This window comes from Benincasa hispida, chromosome 6, assembly GCF_027475165.1.
Source record: "Benincasa hispida cultivar pf3 chromosome 6, pf3_genome.v1.1, whole genome shotgun sequence".
NCBI classification, from domain to species: Eukaryota; Viridiplantae; Streptophyta; class Magnoliopsida; order Cucurbitales; family Cucurbitaceae; genus Benincasa; species Benincasa hispida.
The window spans coordinates 4,006,793-4,020,440 of NC_143483.1; the positions used below are offsets into that span (position 1 = coordinate 4,006,793).

At 32.9% G+C, this 13,648-nt stretch overlaps 1 protein-coding gene across 1 annotated transcript in view; it reads left to right on the forward strand.

Moving 5' to 3' along the window:
- Positions 1-4,556: 4,556 nt before the first annotated feature.
- LOC120079677 (bifunctional aspartokinase/homoserine dehydrogenase 1, chloroplastic-like) overlaps positions 4,557-13,648 on the forward strand; it is a 35,655-nt gene continuing 26,563 nt past the window's right edge. Inside the window, exons 1-10 of the mRNA XM_039033978.2 lie at positions 4,557-4,846; positions 6,451-6,518; positions 6,626-7,000; positions 9,693-9,781; positions 9,875-10,178; positions 10,566-10,618; positions 10,699-10,907; positions 11,029-11,116; positions 11,194-11,307; positions 12,333-12,431. Of these exons, the coding sequence (XP_038889906.1) occupies positions 4,701-4,846; positions 6,451-6,518; positions 6,626-7,000; positions 9,693-9,781; positions 9,875-10,178; positions 10,566-10,618; positions 10,699-10,907; positions 11,029-11,116; positions 11,194-11,307; positions 12,333-12,431 (1,545 nt within the window). The 5' untranslated portion in view covers positions 4,557-4,700. The remainder of the gene's footprint in view (positions 4,847-6,450; positions 6,519-6,625; positions 7,001-9,692; positions 9,782-9,874; positions 10,179-10,565; positions 10,619-10,698; positions 10,908-11,028; positions 11,117-11,193; positions 11,308-12,332; positions 12,432-13,648) is intronic.

Here is a 13,648-nt window from a genome sequence, read left to right on the forward strand (position 1 = left end):
TCAATATTGTGACTTTAAATATAGATACATATATTTATTTACGTTAGAAGTGTAGATATCACGACCAAAACAAATATAATTCAAATGACATATAGTACACGGAGAGATAAATGTTTCTTCCCACTTATTTTGTAATAAATATGTATTGATAATGACTATCCGTACTTATTTATAAAATTAATTATAAAATGAGCTATGAAGGGATAATCTTTGAATTCCCATTTTGTCCTCACAACTTCTCATAATTCCTATTTAGTCCTTTACCACAACTAATTAATTTAAAGTGGTTACACTCGAAATGATGTTTTGTATGCCGGTATGATCTAAACCATAAATATAGAACATCATAATCTAAACGTAGAATATGTTTGTAATATCACAATCATGAAAAATCACGATCCAATAGTGAAGATATGCTTGAACTGACAATCACACCATTTGTCGCGTTATATATACTAAGGTTGAAATGATATATCTCATCTATGAGTGTGATTTAGACTATGTATACAAAATATCAATATTTAATGATGGAGATCGGACACTCATGCCTTTAAAATTACATAAATTCATATTTTAGCTTTTCATTTCAAATAGTTACAACTCTATTTAATATATCAAATATAATTTTTAATTTTTTTTCTTTATATACCAATTAAACTATAAATTTTAAGTGCATGTTATGAGGATATATATGAGTCAAACATATCACCTTATTCTCACTCTCACTTTCACCAAATCAATATTCTAACATGTGTGTAAAAAGTGGTTCAAAGAGAATAAACTTCTCAGCTATCTTTTTGTCTTTTTTTTTCTTTTTCTTTTTAATTTGAAGGTTATAATATATTTTTTTAATTATTAATATATATTAACTAATTTGGAACAATAATTAATCATAAAATTTAGAATGGTAAAACCCTATTTAGAAGTTCGAAATTTTTGAAAATTGACAAGACACAGTCTTCACTATATAAAATGACATACAAACAACTCTTCTTGTCTTTATTAATGTACATTATTTATTTAATAACTATAATTAATTTAAAATCGTATTAACTTATCAATTTTGATAACGTGTGTAGCCTGTAGATCTTTGCCTAAACACTTAATATATTAAAAATATGAAAAGATTTAGCATTAAGGACAATGAACATTTTTCAACTAATATAAAGTATGAATTATTAACTAAAAGTTAAAAAGATTCAAATCTCTCGTCTTCCATTAAAAAATATTAGAGTAAAATATAATTAATTTGTAAACAAAATTCACAATTTCTTCTAAATGAACAAAATTTATTTGTTTTGTGTTGTTTAAAGGAATCTTCCTTTAAATGGAAAAAAAGTATTGGTCAAATCGTATATATTAGCAAAAAGTAATAAATATTGGTCAAATCACAGGTTAGTAAACACTACGTATAGAGTAAAAAAGAATATATTGTTAGAGCTCAAAAGAGAGAGAAAAAAGTACTATATTGTTAAAACTTAAAAATAGATATTTTTTATTAAAGAATTTTGAAAGTGAAAATAACTCAATAATAAATGCATGTTAATACCTACTTAATTATATCTTTGTCTCTATTATTTAAATATTTCGATTTACTTCTGTCACATTTAAAAAACTTTTACCTTCATTTTACCTTCAATATTTTTAGTAATGAAGTTTTAATTTGATTGATGATAAACTTATATAACATAATATTCGATGAGTTAAAATAATTTAGAAGAAAAATTGATTTGCTTAAGAAAAAACATCAACATTTTTTCCAACTTCTCTGTAAATTGGACAAAGAATTAGAAATGTTCCCTTAAATGACCAATTCATCTGTCCATAAAATTCTACAAGTTTAATGATTATATTGTATATAAATATATGTTCATCCACCAACAATCAAACTTCAACTTCACATCCCAAATGTGCATCTTTCAACTGAATTATAGTATATATAAGTGATTATAATATTTGTAGTTCGAATCCTTCCATTTTTTTATGGGAATTATTATGGATTCAATCCCTTTTCAAAACTTAATTTCATAAATGTTCAAATATTTTGATATTTTCATATATAAGATTTAATGAATTTTTTGGACTAAGATACCCTTAAGTGTGGCAGGTGAGAATGTGACACTAAGAAAGAATTTCCATATTTACAAAGAACTCTTAATGTTGGAAAGATAAAATATATTTATTGTTGAAATTTTATTTCTTTTGTTTAACTTGATAGATAAAATGCATTTATTTGTTGAGATTTTTTCCCTTTATTTAATTGGAGAAAGAAAATGCATTTAATGAGATTTTATTTTTTTTATTTACATTGATTTCATGTATCAACTTATTGCTTATTCAATCGGATTCATAGTTATTTTAAATATACCTTATAACATTTTGTTATGTAATTGAAAATATTCTAAGCAATGTATGAAATATACCACAATATATAAATTAGAAATTGAGTCGGTTCTGGACATAAATCACGATATAAACTAATATATGAAATATATCACGTATATAAACCATTATATGAAATATATCATGGTATATACCTTAAAACATTGTGTTAGGTGTTTAAAAATATTCTAACAAATATATGAAATACATCAAGATTTGAGTATATTTGAAATGTACTATTCGAAAGTTTCAATATTACAATATATAAAACTAAGAGTAGATATTACAATATACAAAATTAAGAGTATCTATTATTTAATCAATTATACCACACTATATAAATCACATATTGACTTAATGTTCAACATCAATCATAATATATATCATAAATTTCACTTATATCACAATATAATTATGCATTTCATAATTTTCAAATAAACAAATATATATACCATAACTCACATATATCAAATAAACGAACTACATATATATATTTGTATGTTTGAAGTCAAAATAGGGTTTTTACTTGGGGGTTTATAACGTATATATTAAGGGTTTTAAAAAAGGAAAAGTTCTCCACAGTCTACGTGCACATAACCTTTCATTTTCATCTCTTATTCTTTTCAGCCATGGGCGTCGTTCGTGCTGCTTGATTTGGTCTTCTGCTACGCACGCCAGCCATCCTTGGTTTGACCATCCGTCGCGCCAGACATAATTTTTTTAGAAAACTATAATAAAAAAAAATTTCTATTATTCTATAATCTATAAAGAGTTTAGTTTTCTATCAAAAGAAGATATACAAATTTCGAAAATTACACAATATAGTTTATTTATTATTTTTTCTTTTTTTATTTTGTCTTTCTAATTATTTAGAATCCATTTAATAGATTTATATATTTATATCTTAAATCATTGTTTATAATAAGAATATTAGTTTTTACAATTCTTGAGTTGTGCAATGAATTCGTTGATTGCGAATCATGGGATAGAGAGACAGATGACGAATTCATTTCTTACCTATGTCACACCATCGCTGTTGTCGTCAATCCGAGTCATGCATTGTCCGTCACTGCGTCCACCACTGTCCATCGTCCTCCTCTCGCGTACTATCAATCGTCTAGTTTTATTTGCACCAACTTGTTCGTCGTCCTCTGCTCGCCAATTTGGTTGTCGACGAGGAGGATTTGTGCGGAGGAGATCTGAGAGGAGTTAGAGAGGATGAAAAGTTAACGGGTATTAGGGTATTTGTGGTTTAATTGAAATTTTTCTATAAATAATATATTTTTCTTAAAAAGAGTGCATCATTTCAATTTCATAATTTAAAAAATGTGTAGTTAATTGATATATGAGGATTGAATGATAATTAGACCCTAATTTTTGTGTAATTTTAAAGTCAACTTAGACATCATTGTAAATAATGAAAAAGTTAAACATAATTAAAATATAAAGCTTAGGGTGTTATGTGTTGTTATCCCTTTCTATTGTACTAAAAAAACTTAAACTTTACGAATAAAAGTGTGGTTCATAAATAATAAAACAAACTAAATTATAAATGAATAGCATAAATTATAAATTAATAAAAGAGTTTTAATCAAAGTGAGCATTCAATGGTAATTCACAATTAATATGTACTATGCACCTCTCTCGTCAACATTCTCACTATATCATAAAATTATGGGCAAAACATGACAAAAATATATATAAAAAAAATAGTTGACCTAATACTAATGATAAGAAGTTAAAAAATAATGTAAATGAATTTAGTTTATTATTTTCTTTGTAAAAGAGTGAAATGACTATATATTAATTTAATTATATAACTTTAATGAGTTTCTCATATTTATAATTTTTTCAGCTATCGACATTTACGTTATTGTAATTTTTCAAAATGTCCAGAAAAGTGTGACATCGATATCTCGTTGGATATTCACATTTAAAATGTTCTTTACCACATCATTTACTTGAAGGGTAAAAAAAAACAAATACCGAAGCAAAATAAGTAGAAAAATTATATAATTAAATATAGAAATAGAAAAAAAGAAAAACCCAAATGCTTTGCTACATCAATGCACACCATTACTCGTATGAGCAAGTTGACGATATCTCCACGTGGCATTGTATGATTGGTTGAAAGTGCTATCTGACATATTTGAACCGTTGCATATCATCCCACCACCAGTCCGTCGTTTCCCTTCTCCTTTGTCATGCAGCGGCCATCAACTTGAATGAAATCCCAATAGCCCACAAACAAGAACTAAACAAACTGATTTACATATCGCCGCCGCCGGCTCTGTAAAACCCCATTTCTTCAATCTCTAATGGCGTCGCTCTCCTATGTGCTATCTCATTCATCCCATCTTCTATCGCCTCAAACAGCGCCCATTGAGTCCAATCCCAAATATATCATATACTCCCACTCAAAATGCCGACAACCCATTTCGCTTTTAAGTTCTAAGCTTCATAGGTATGAATTTCCCGGCTCTGGAGTTGTTTTTTCTCTCTTTGGGTGTGGTGAAAACTGGATTTGTTGAGATGGGTTGGGATTTAGGAACTTAATTTCAGCTGGGTTTTTTGTTTTCTTTTGTAATTTAAAGCACTGGAAGATCTGTTGTGTTGTGTTTGTGGGTTGGTTCTTTGGCTCTTTTTGAGTCTGACAGTTGGTTTGGCGTCTACCTATTGAAGTTTTTCTTGAACATTTCTTCTCTTTTGTGTTTAACTCATTCATCATTTTTTTTTTTTCAATTTCTTCTTATGTTTCTTTCTGCTTGTTGTTGTTCTTTCTTTTTTGGTTTCGACTGTTTTTTCTAATTGAAACATATGGATGAGTGGTCTGGCTGGAGCTTGTTAGTTGAGGATTGTTCTGTTGTAATTGAGAATGTAGTTGCCTTTTGAAATTAATTGTATTTTTTTTTTTATTATTTTTGGGTAAGAAACTAACTTTTCATTGTCAAAAGAGGATACAGTTTCCTTTTGAGGATAGTGGTGTTTTAGAATGCGCTATGTAACAGTTGGTTATGGTATAGTAAGCACTTGTGAAGTTGCACTATTCTCAGCTGATGCTTGTGAATAGCAGAGCGTTTGTATCCTGCAGTTACTGTCATTTCTTTGATATAAGTCAGTAGGGTAAAGCTTATCAGGAAAATTTATTTGTTGTAAAAGCTGAAGCTTCTTTTTTGTAATGCTTGCATAACTTGCCAGACGGTTTTTATTTTTCTCACTTCTAGGATCCTTCTGTGTTCGGTCGTTGTGATTTTCCATTGGGGTCTGTTTTTCTTGTGTTGAATTAGATTAACCATCCATCATTATCTTGTCCATTTTCGATTTTATTTTGTGTCTCCTTTTACCATCTCATGTTTTTGGCGGGGGTTTGGGGGAACTGGGTTGTGCATGGAGATCTGTGAATGTATTCTTTTTCCGTTTAGACAGATTTTATGAGCAATATAAGCTTTTGTCTTTTTAGGCTAAGTGGTTAGATGATACCGAATGAATTATGTATCTATATTAATAGAATGTGTGTGTGTATATATATATATTAATTTGAAAAGCTCGTCCTTGCTTCAATTGTCAGATGGTAGTTTTGGGAGATATTCTTTTAATTACGAGTGTTGAACTTTCTATGGGTAATATAAGCCATATGAAGGGTTTTTGAACATAATATTATAATAAATTTGATAAATATTTCTAACAATTCCAAAGGTCAGAGGTCCAATAGTAGGGACACAAAAGAAAAACACAGGGCCTAGGACATCTATTTGTGGCCCATGCACTCCCCCAATCTGTTGAGGGGATGTTGTTTATGGCTATAGTGGCACAACTACTAGCTTTGTGTAGCAGGACATAGGAGCAAAATGTTGGACGAGTTTTGGGGAGTAGGACATAGCAGTAAAATATTGGACAAGTCTTATCATTATAATTCATCCTCCTTTTTACTGATACTTCCTTTGATAAATTGAAAATACTAATTTAGTGAGCATACATTTACCACTTGCAAAGATTTTACTCTACATCTTTTAGTGCATTTTGATTTTTGAATACGTGAGGATGGTATGTTTTGTGTTATTGTCATAGAATGGCCCTTGTCTGTCAGCGGGCGAGAAGAGGGACACAAAGGAAAGAGATATGTGCTTCCATTGCAGGTCCATTGACTGCTTTCTATTTCATTAATTATTAAAAATCATGGGTTTCCTTTAGGATGCTAATATACATTTACCCATTAATTTCATGATTTTTCATTTCTTAGCAGATGTCTCATTGGAAAAAACCACTGAAAATGTTCAACTTCCCAAGGGTGATGTTTGGTCCGTCCATAAATTTGGTGGCACCTGTGTGGGTAACTCAGAAAGGATTAAGAATGTTGCTGAAATAATAGTTAATGATGATTCAGAGAGGAAATTGGTAGTTGTCTCTGCAATGTCAAAAGTGACGGATATGATGTATGACCTCATTAACAAGGCTCAATCACGGGATGAGTCTTATGTATCTGCCTTGGATGCTGTTCTAGAAAAGCATAAATCAACAGCACATGATTTGCTTGATGGGGATGAACTGGCCACTTTCTTATCACAGTTGCATCATGATATTAATAATCTGAAGGCTATGCTTCGTGCAATCTATATTGGTAAGTAGATATATTCTTACATCATTGACCTTGACCATGCGTTGATCAGTTTTGCATACCTGTGATTGCTTGCATAAAGACCAAAAGTTGTCAATTAGTAAGATTGTAGAAGAATATAAGAATGAATATGTTACTAGTTTTCTGGTTGGTTTGAATGAGGCTTTAAGTTGACGATTAGATTTATTTACTTTGAAGAAGACATATGAGATTTGGTACTTGCATGGTTTTGCAGATTATCCTACATTGTTTCTAGCATCTCTATAGCATATGCCACTGTTAGTAGTCATAAAGTTAACAACCATGGTTGACTTATTGGTTTATAAGGCCCATGTAAATAATAAGGGGCTTAGAGAGAACTCGTTCAAATCATAGTGACCACCTGCCTAAAATTTAATATCCTATGAATTTCTTTGACAACCAAACATGGTAGGGTTAGACTGTTGCCCTGTAAGAATAGTTGAAAAGCATGCAAGTTGACCCAAACACTCATGAGTATGTAAAAAAGAAGGTAAATACATTTGTGGTCCTTGAGGTTTGAGTTTGGTGTCTATTTGGTCCTGAGATTTCAAAAGGGTCACCTTAGTTCTTGAGGTTTAGAAAATGATTCTAAATGGTCTTAAGTGGTGACAAGGCCATGAAGTGTTGCCCGGGCTTTGCTAATATGTGGTTTTGAATGATGTGGCTAACATGTATTAATGTATATTAAAATTTTCTTACAAAGATTTCCTCTCTCCTTCCCTCTCTCTCCATTAATCTCTCGCTCTCAACTCCAATATTGGTTTCCCCATGCCTCTGGTGCTTCTTATGCGTTTATTTTCACCGCTTCAAATTTCAAACCCTTCAAGAATGACCTCCTAGCCTCTCAAGCACAATATCTGCCCTACTTTCAACTCTCTCAAAAAACCGTATTTCCCCTTGTTCCTTGCAAGCATAGTGCTACTGCTGCCATTGCGATTCATTCTATGAGATTTCCTGTTCATGATGGTGGATCTCTTGGGGGTTTACTGTTTATGGCAGTTAGAAGGCACCTTGGTTGGTGTTATCAGATGGGAAAAAGAATTTGTGGGCTATGGTTATGTTGGAAAATGGTGTGAAAACTCCAATAACTTTGCATGGGGCATCATTAAACAAAGGCCAGATTGATTCTGCACTTGATTTTCTTGCCGACTGGATGTTTGAATCATCTAGGTCAGTATCTATTTCGAATTTGGAGGATTCAAAATTCAGGGTTCATTTTTATTGAAGTGCTTTGACCTTCAGTCTTCTCTCAAGATTTTGCACATAAACTTGACCAAAAGTGTATATTACAAAAAGGAAAATAAAAAGTAATCATGAAGTTTGTTTTGAGCTTCATGGAATCTGCTCTAGTAGGAATGTAAAGGAGATTCCTATTTCCATTAGTTGTTCGGTTTTTTGAGTTAGTTTTATCTACTGTTTTTTCTTGGTGTAATTGGTGTACATTACAGCACCCTTTCACTCATTTCAGTTTATCTTTCTTAGTCAATAATTGGCAATCTCTATTGTAATTCTTCGGGATCTTCCCCTTATTCATATTAATAAAGTTTCTTTTACCAAAAAAGAAGAGGTTATCGGAGTCATTATTGATAAACTCTCATGATGAATTTCCATTAGTTGTGATCTCCCCCTATTAGACTAGTGTGATACAGATTGGGCGAGAGTTGTCCCTTGACTCGTCGTTTTTTCACCGATTGGCTTATTGTTCTTAGTTGTTCCCCTATCTCTTGGAAAATCAAGAAGCCGCAAACATTGTCCTGTTTGTAAGCAGAAGCCGACTATTGCTCAATGGCTTCTATTACGTTTGAACACAAGTGGCTTAAAGTGTTATTTGGAAGTCTTGGGATAGATCATCCTCATGGAATAAATTTAGTTTGTGACAGTCAGTTGACATTACATATTGCTGCTCAAAATCCAGTCTTTCATGATTCATGAATGCACAAAACACATTGAATTTGATTGTCATTACATTTGTGATGAATTTCTTTATCTTGTGCACAAGTTGGACACTTGCAATCCCCATGCTCCAACTTGAGGAGGGGGTATTAGGAAATATTTCCATATTTACTTTATATATTTTTTCTTTATTTAATTTGGATTGTAATTTAGGTTTTACCCAATAATAAACCATATATATTTGTGTATTATACTTAATGAGGAATCAAGGAAACAACTTTCTTGGTATGACATGGTTGTGACTCTCTCGTTTTCCACTTTTACTATTACTCTTACAACTATTGTCAACTTTGTTTGGTTTTTTGCACGGTTATGGAAGCAGGAGTGCTTTTAATATGTTCATACTGCGCAGGAGACCATTGTTTTAAGTAATGCTGGACCATCTTTCCAATTCAGTTGTTTTTTCTCTCTTTTTTTTAGTTTCTATTCTTCAGCTTCATTTCTAGTTATGAATACCTCAACTATGGATTAGGAAGTTTGCCTTTTTTATAGCTGGAGTTATTTGATGAAAATCCCTCTGATATCAGTGTTTGCTAGTTCAAATTTTTTATATTTCATTCTGACTGATGGTAATTTCTGCTATATAGGTTACTATAATTTTGATCCCCTTGCTAGTATTTGATGCATTGTTGTTGGGCTTTTTTTTTTCCCCTTCCCGACTAGTTGACCTTCCAAAGTAAAAAGTACATTGACCTGTGACTTGCTTCATATCATCTTGCAGCTGGCCATGCTATGGAATCCTTTACAGATTTTGTTGTAGGACATGGAGAGTTATGGTCTGCTAGTATGTTGTCAGCTGTTATTAGAAAGGTGCGGCATTCGTTTTTTCTTTCTATTTTTCTAATGCAGCTAGCCCATCCTATTATCAATATGTGATACCGATCCTTTGAAGTGTTTCCTCAGAGGGGGTTTGATTGCAAGTGGATGGATACAAGGGAAGTTTTGATAGTAAATCCCACTTCTTCAAATCAAGTTGATCCAGACTTTTTGGAATCTGAGAAAAGACTTGAGCAATGGTATTCCAAAAACTCATCCAAGATAATCATTGCGACTGGTTTTATTGCCAGTACACATCAAAACATACCCACTACTTTAAAGAGAGATGGAAGTGACTTTTCTGCTGCGATAATGGGTGCTTTGCTAACATCTCGGCAAGTCACGATTTGGACTGATGTCGATGGTGTTTATAGTGCAGATCCGAGAAAAGGTATGTGTTTTACTTTTCTGCTTAACTTCAAAACTAGATGAAACATTTAAGTACATTGTACTTGAAATCTCTATGTTTGTATTTTAAAACTCTATATGCCAACATGAACGTAGGTCAATCGGCATAAAACTTGTACTATCAACCTTGAGGTTAGAGGTTTGGTTCCCCCAGCCCACATATTATCGAGAAAATAATACGTTGGATGCTATATATTAGAACTTTAGTGGTTATATGCATCCAGCTTCTGTCTCTTCTTTTAATATATATCTGCCCTGTTTATGCAAGTTTATCTTTATTCTCATCAAAGCAGTTTCTTTGGGAATGTTGAAATAACATTAGTGTGCAATGTTGCTATAGCCTATATCATGAGGTTTATTTCTTGTGCAGTTAAGGAGGCAGTTGTTTTAAAAACATTGTCCTATCAGGAAGCCTGGGAGATGGTAAATCTGATTGTTGTATTTTATAATGAAAATAGAACTCCGCTTCTTGGTTCTCTGATATATATCATATTGGCATGCAGTCATATTTTGGTGCAAATGTTTTACATCCTCGTACAATCATTCCAGTAATGCGATATGACATCCCAATTATCATAAGAAATATTTTCAATCTCTCTGCACCTGGCACAAAGATCTGCCGTCAACCGGTTGATGAGGAAAGTGAGAGTCTAGTGTCTTTTGTTAAGGGATTTGCAACAATAGACAATGTCGCCCTTGTAAATGTTGAAGGGTGAGTATAATTGCTTGTTAGTTATCCATCTTTGTCTTAGTCTAGAAGTATGTTTGATTCTGCGTTTTCTCATCGATAGCTCAATCTCATTTCCATACCCCCTCCCCCAATTTTTCTCCAGCACTGGTATGGCTGGTGTCCCAGGTACAGCCAATGCCATTTTTGGTGCTGTTAAAGATGTAGGAGCTAATGTTATTATGATTTCTCAGGTGATTCAACATTAACTCTTCTGTTTTACCTCTAGTCTTGACTTTACTGTATGATGCTTATTAGAAGGCTAATGCAGGCTAGTAGTGAACATTCTGTGTGTTTTGCGGTGCCTGAGAAGGAAGTGAAAGCTGTTGCTGAGGCATTGAAATCTAGATTCCGTCAAGCCTTAGAGGCCGGGCGCCTTTCTCAGGTATTTTTGTTTGGTTCGATTAATTGTTTTGACCTGAAGAGTCAGATTTTTTTCTTTTTATATGTTTCTTGCATACCAAAAAGTTCAGACTTTTCCTTTCCATTCTTTACTGGATGGATGCAGTCTGGGTTTGGATAATTTATTTAATTGATCTATGAAGAAGATCACTCTGATGCATTGGAGGAATGGAATAACTCATATATAATGGATGTATAGATCCACTTATCTATCCTCCTTTTTTCTTTTGATGAGTACTATCAATTTTGTTAAAGAAGATGAGAGTGCATGAGAGATTTGATAAAAAAAAGTCCAAGCAGAAAGAACATTGACGGTAACTTATTATTGTCTAGCTTTCTGTTAGGTACCCAAACACAGAAAATACAAGAAAACATTAAAGATAACTACTTGCAATATAGGTGAAGAAATTACAATATACCAATAGCCTTTTGAAAGAGCTACTCTCTTCCAACGTCCACAATGGGAACTCTCACCAAAATAATCCACCTGTTCTAAGGTCCATAGCTCCATTTATTTATTACCAAGACACCCCTTGCTAATTACCCTATGCCCTTACTAATATCATACTAATCTTACCTTTATACCCCTAACTTAAACTAAAGCAAAATATACCTTGTTGAAATTTGAAGTTGGCTTTTAGGCCTAACATAATGATTTTAAGAATAATTTAATTGATTTGTGCAAATAAAAATAAAAGTATAGGAACTTTTACTAAACTATTTATGGCTCTATTCTGACCATATGCCTATTGGAGTGGGTTTTCTAGGTCCCTTTGGCTTGTTGAGGCTCTTCTCCCAAGCCCACATTTTAGGTTTTCTGTTTTCATCAGAATATACTATGTATTATTTATTTATTTATTTTTAATAAGAAACTGAATTTTTATTGGGTAAAATGAATAAAACAGAATATAACTTGTATGACTGTTTATGTGAACCCAACTCTCTATACATCTTCTTTTGTATGCCACTTGTATTCTTTCTTTCATCATAATATAATGTGATCCTCAGGTTGCAGTTATTCCAAACTGTAGCATTTTGGCAGCGGTTGGACAGAGAATGGCTAGTACTCCTGGAGTTAGTGCCACCCTTTTCAATGCACTGGCAAAGGTCAGAAATTACTACTTCTCTTTTTTCTGTTTTACAATTATATCAGAACTTGTGGAGGACCTAAACCTCTCTCTAGAAACTCTCTGTAAGACCCCTAGTCTTGGGAATAGTAGGATTATTAGTAAATATTAGCATAAGTATTAGAAGGGGCAAATGAGTAATTAAATATGAAGTTTGTTAGGGATTTTAGTTATAAATAGAAGGAGAGGGGTTGGAGGGCAGTGGGAAGAATTTGGTGAGAATTTCCATTCGGGAATTTGGGAGAGACTAGCCCTCTCGAAAAGCTAGGGTTTTATCTTGTTAGTTTGTGAGTTTATAGCATATTTCAATACATTTCCTATGTTTCTATAATTGAATTGTCCTTTAGTTTTTCTATATCTTTTAGTACCATTCTTGTTAGGAGGGTTCCTAACAAATTGGTATCAGAGCTGTTCTTTCTTGGGAGTATTGTTTCTTCTATGGATCGTGGTCAGAGGCTAGATTCAGTGCTGTTGGAGATACAAGAAGAAATGAAGGCAATACAACAAATGATCAAAGAGTCTTTGCAAAGAGATAGAGAAAGAGAAGAAAAAAGACTAGCAGCCATCAAAACAGTGAAGGAAAATCTTGTTCAATAGTTGTCGGGTTGAGTTCGAAAAGTTGTTGGATGATGTTGATCTTACCCGAGAAGATCTCATAAAAAGCAAGGAATAATGAATCAACAAGCTAAGACGGAAGGAAGGACAAAGGCATCATTAAAGAAGACAAGGGCAAAAAGGCAGTATCCAGAGGGGAGAGAGAACTTATCAACAAACATATGGTTGGAAAAGCAACAAGGTAAGGAAAAGAAAAGCGATCGAACATTGAAAATGGTGGCAGTTGGCGAGAGAAGGATGAGAAGAAGAAGAAAAGTACCGGCGGAAAAACAAGATGGCAAGTGGAAGATGAAGCGGCGAATGACGGGACAAGCGAAGATGATCTGGGGAAAGCATCGTTGCAAGTTTTGGCCAAGATGGAGAGAGAAGACGACTTGTAACCAGGAAGACCAATTGTGGGAAGAAGAGGTGCAAAGTAGGGGCTGCAGTAGTGACTCAATCGAATGTGAAACTTGAACGAAGAAGAGGAGAAACCTGATTGTTCGTGCCTATCGTCAGCGGCTAAGGATGAGATGGTCAGAGACAAGACATTGGTGGAAGTGGAAACACAGATCAAAGGAGGCAGAAGCATCGAAGACAAGG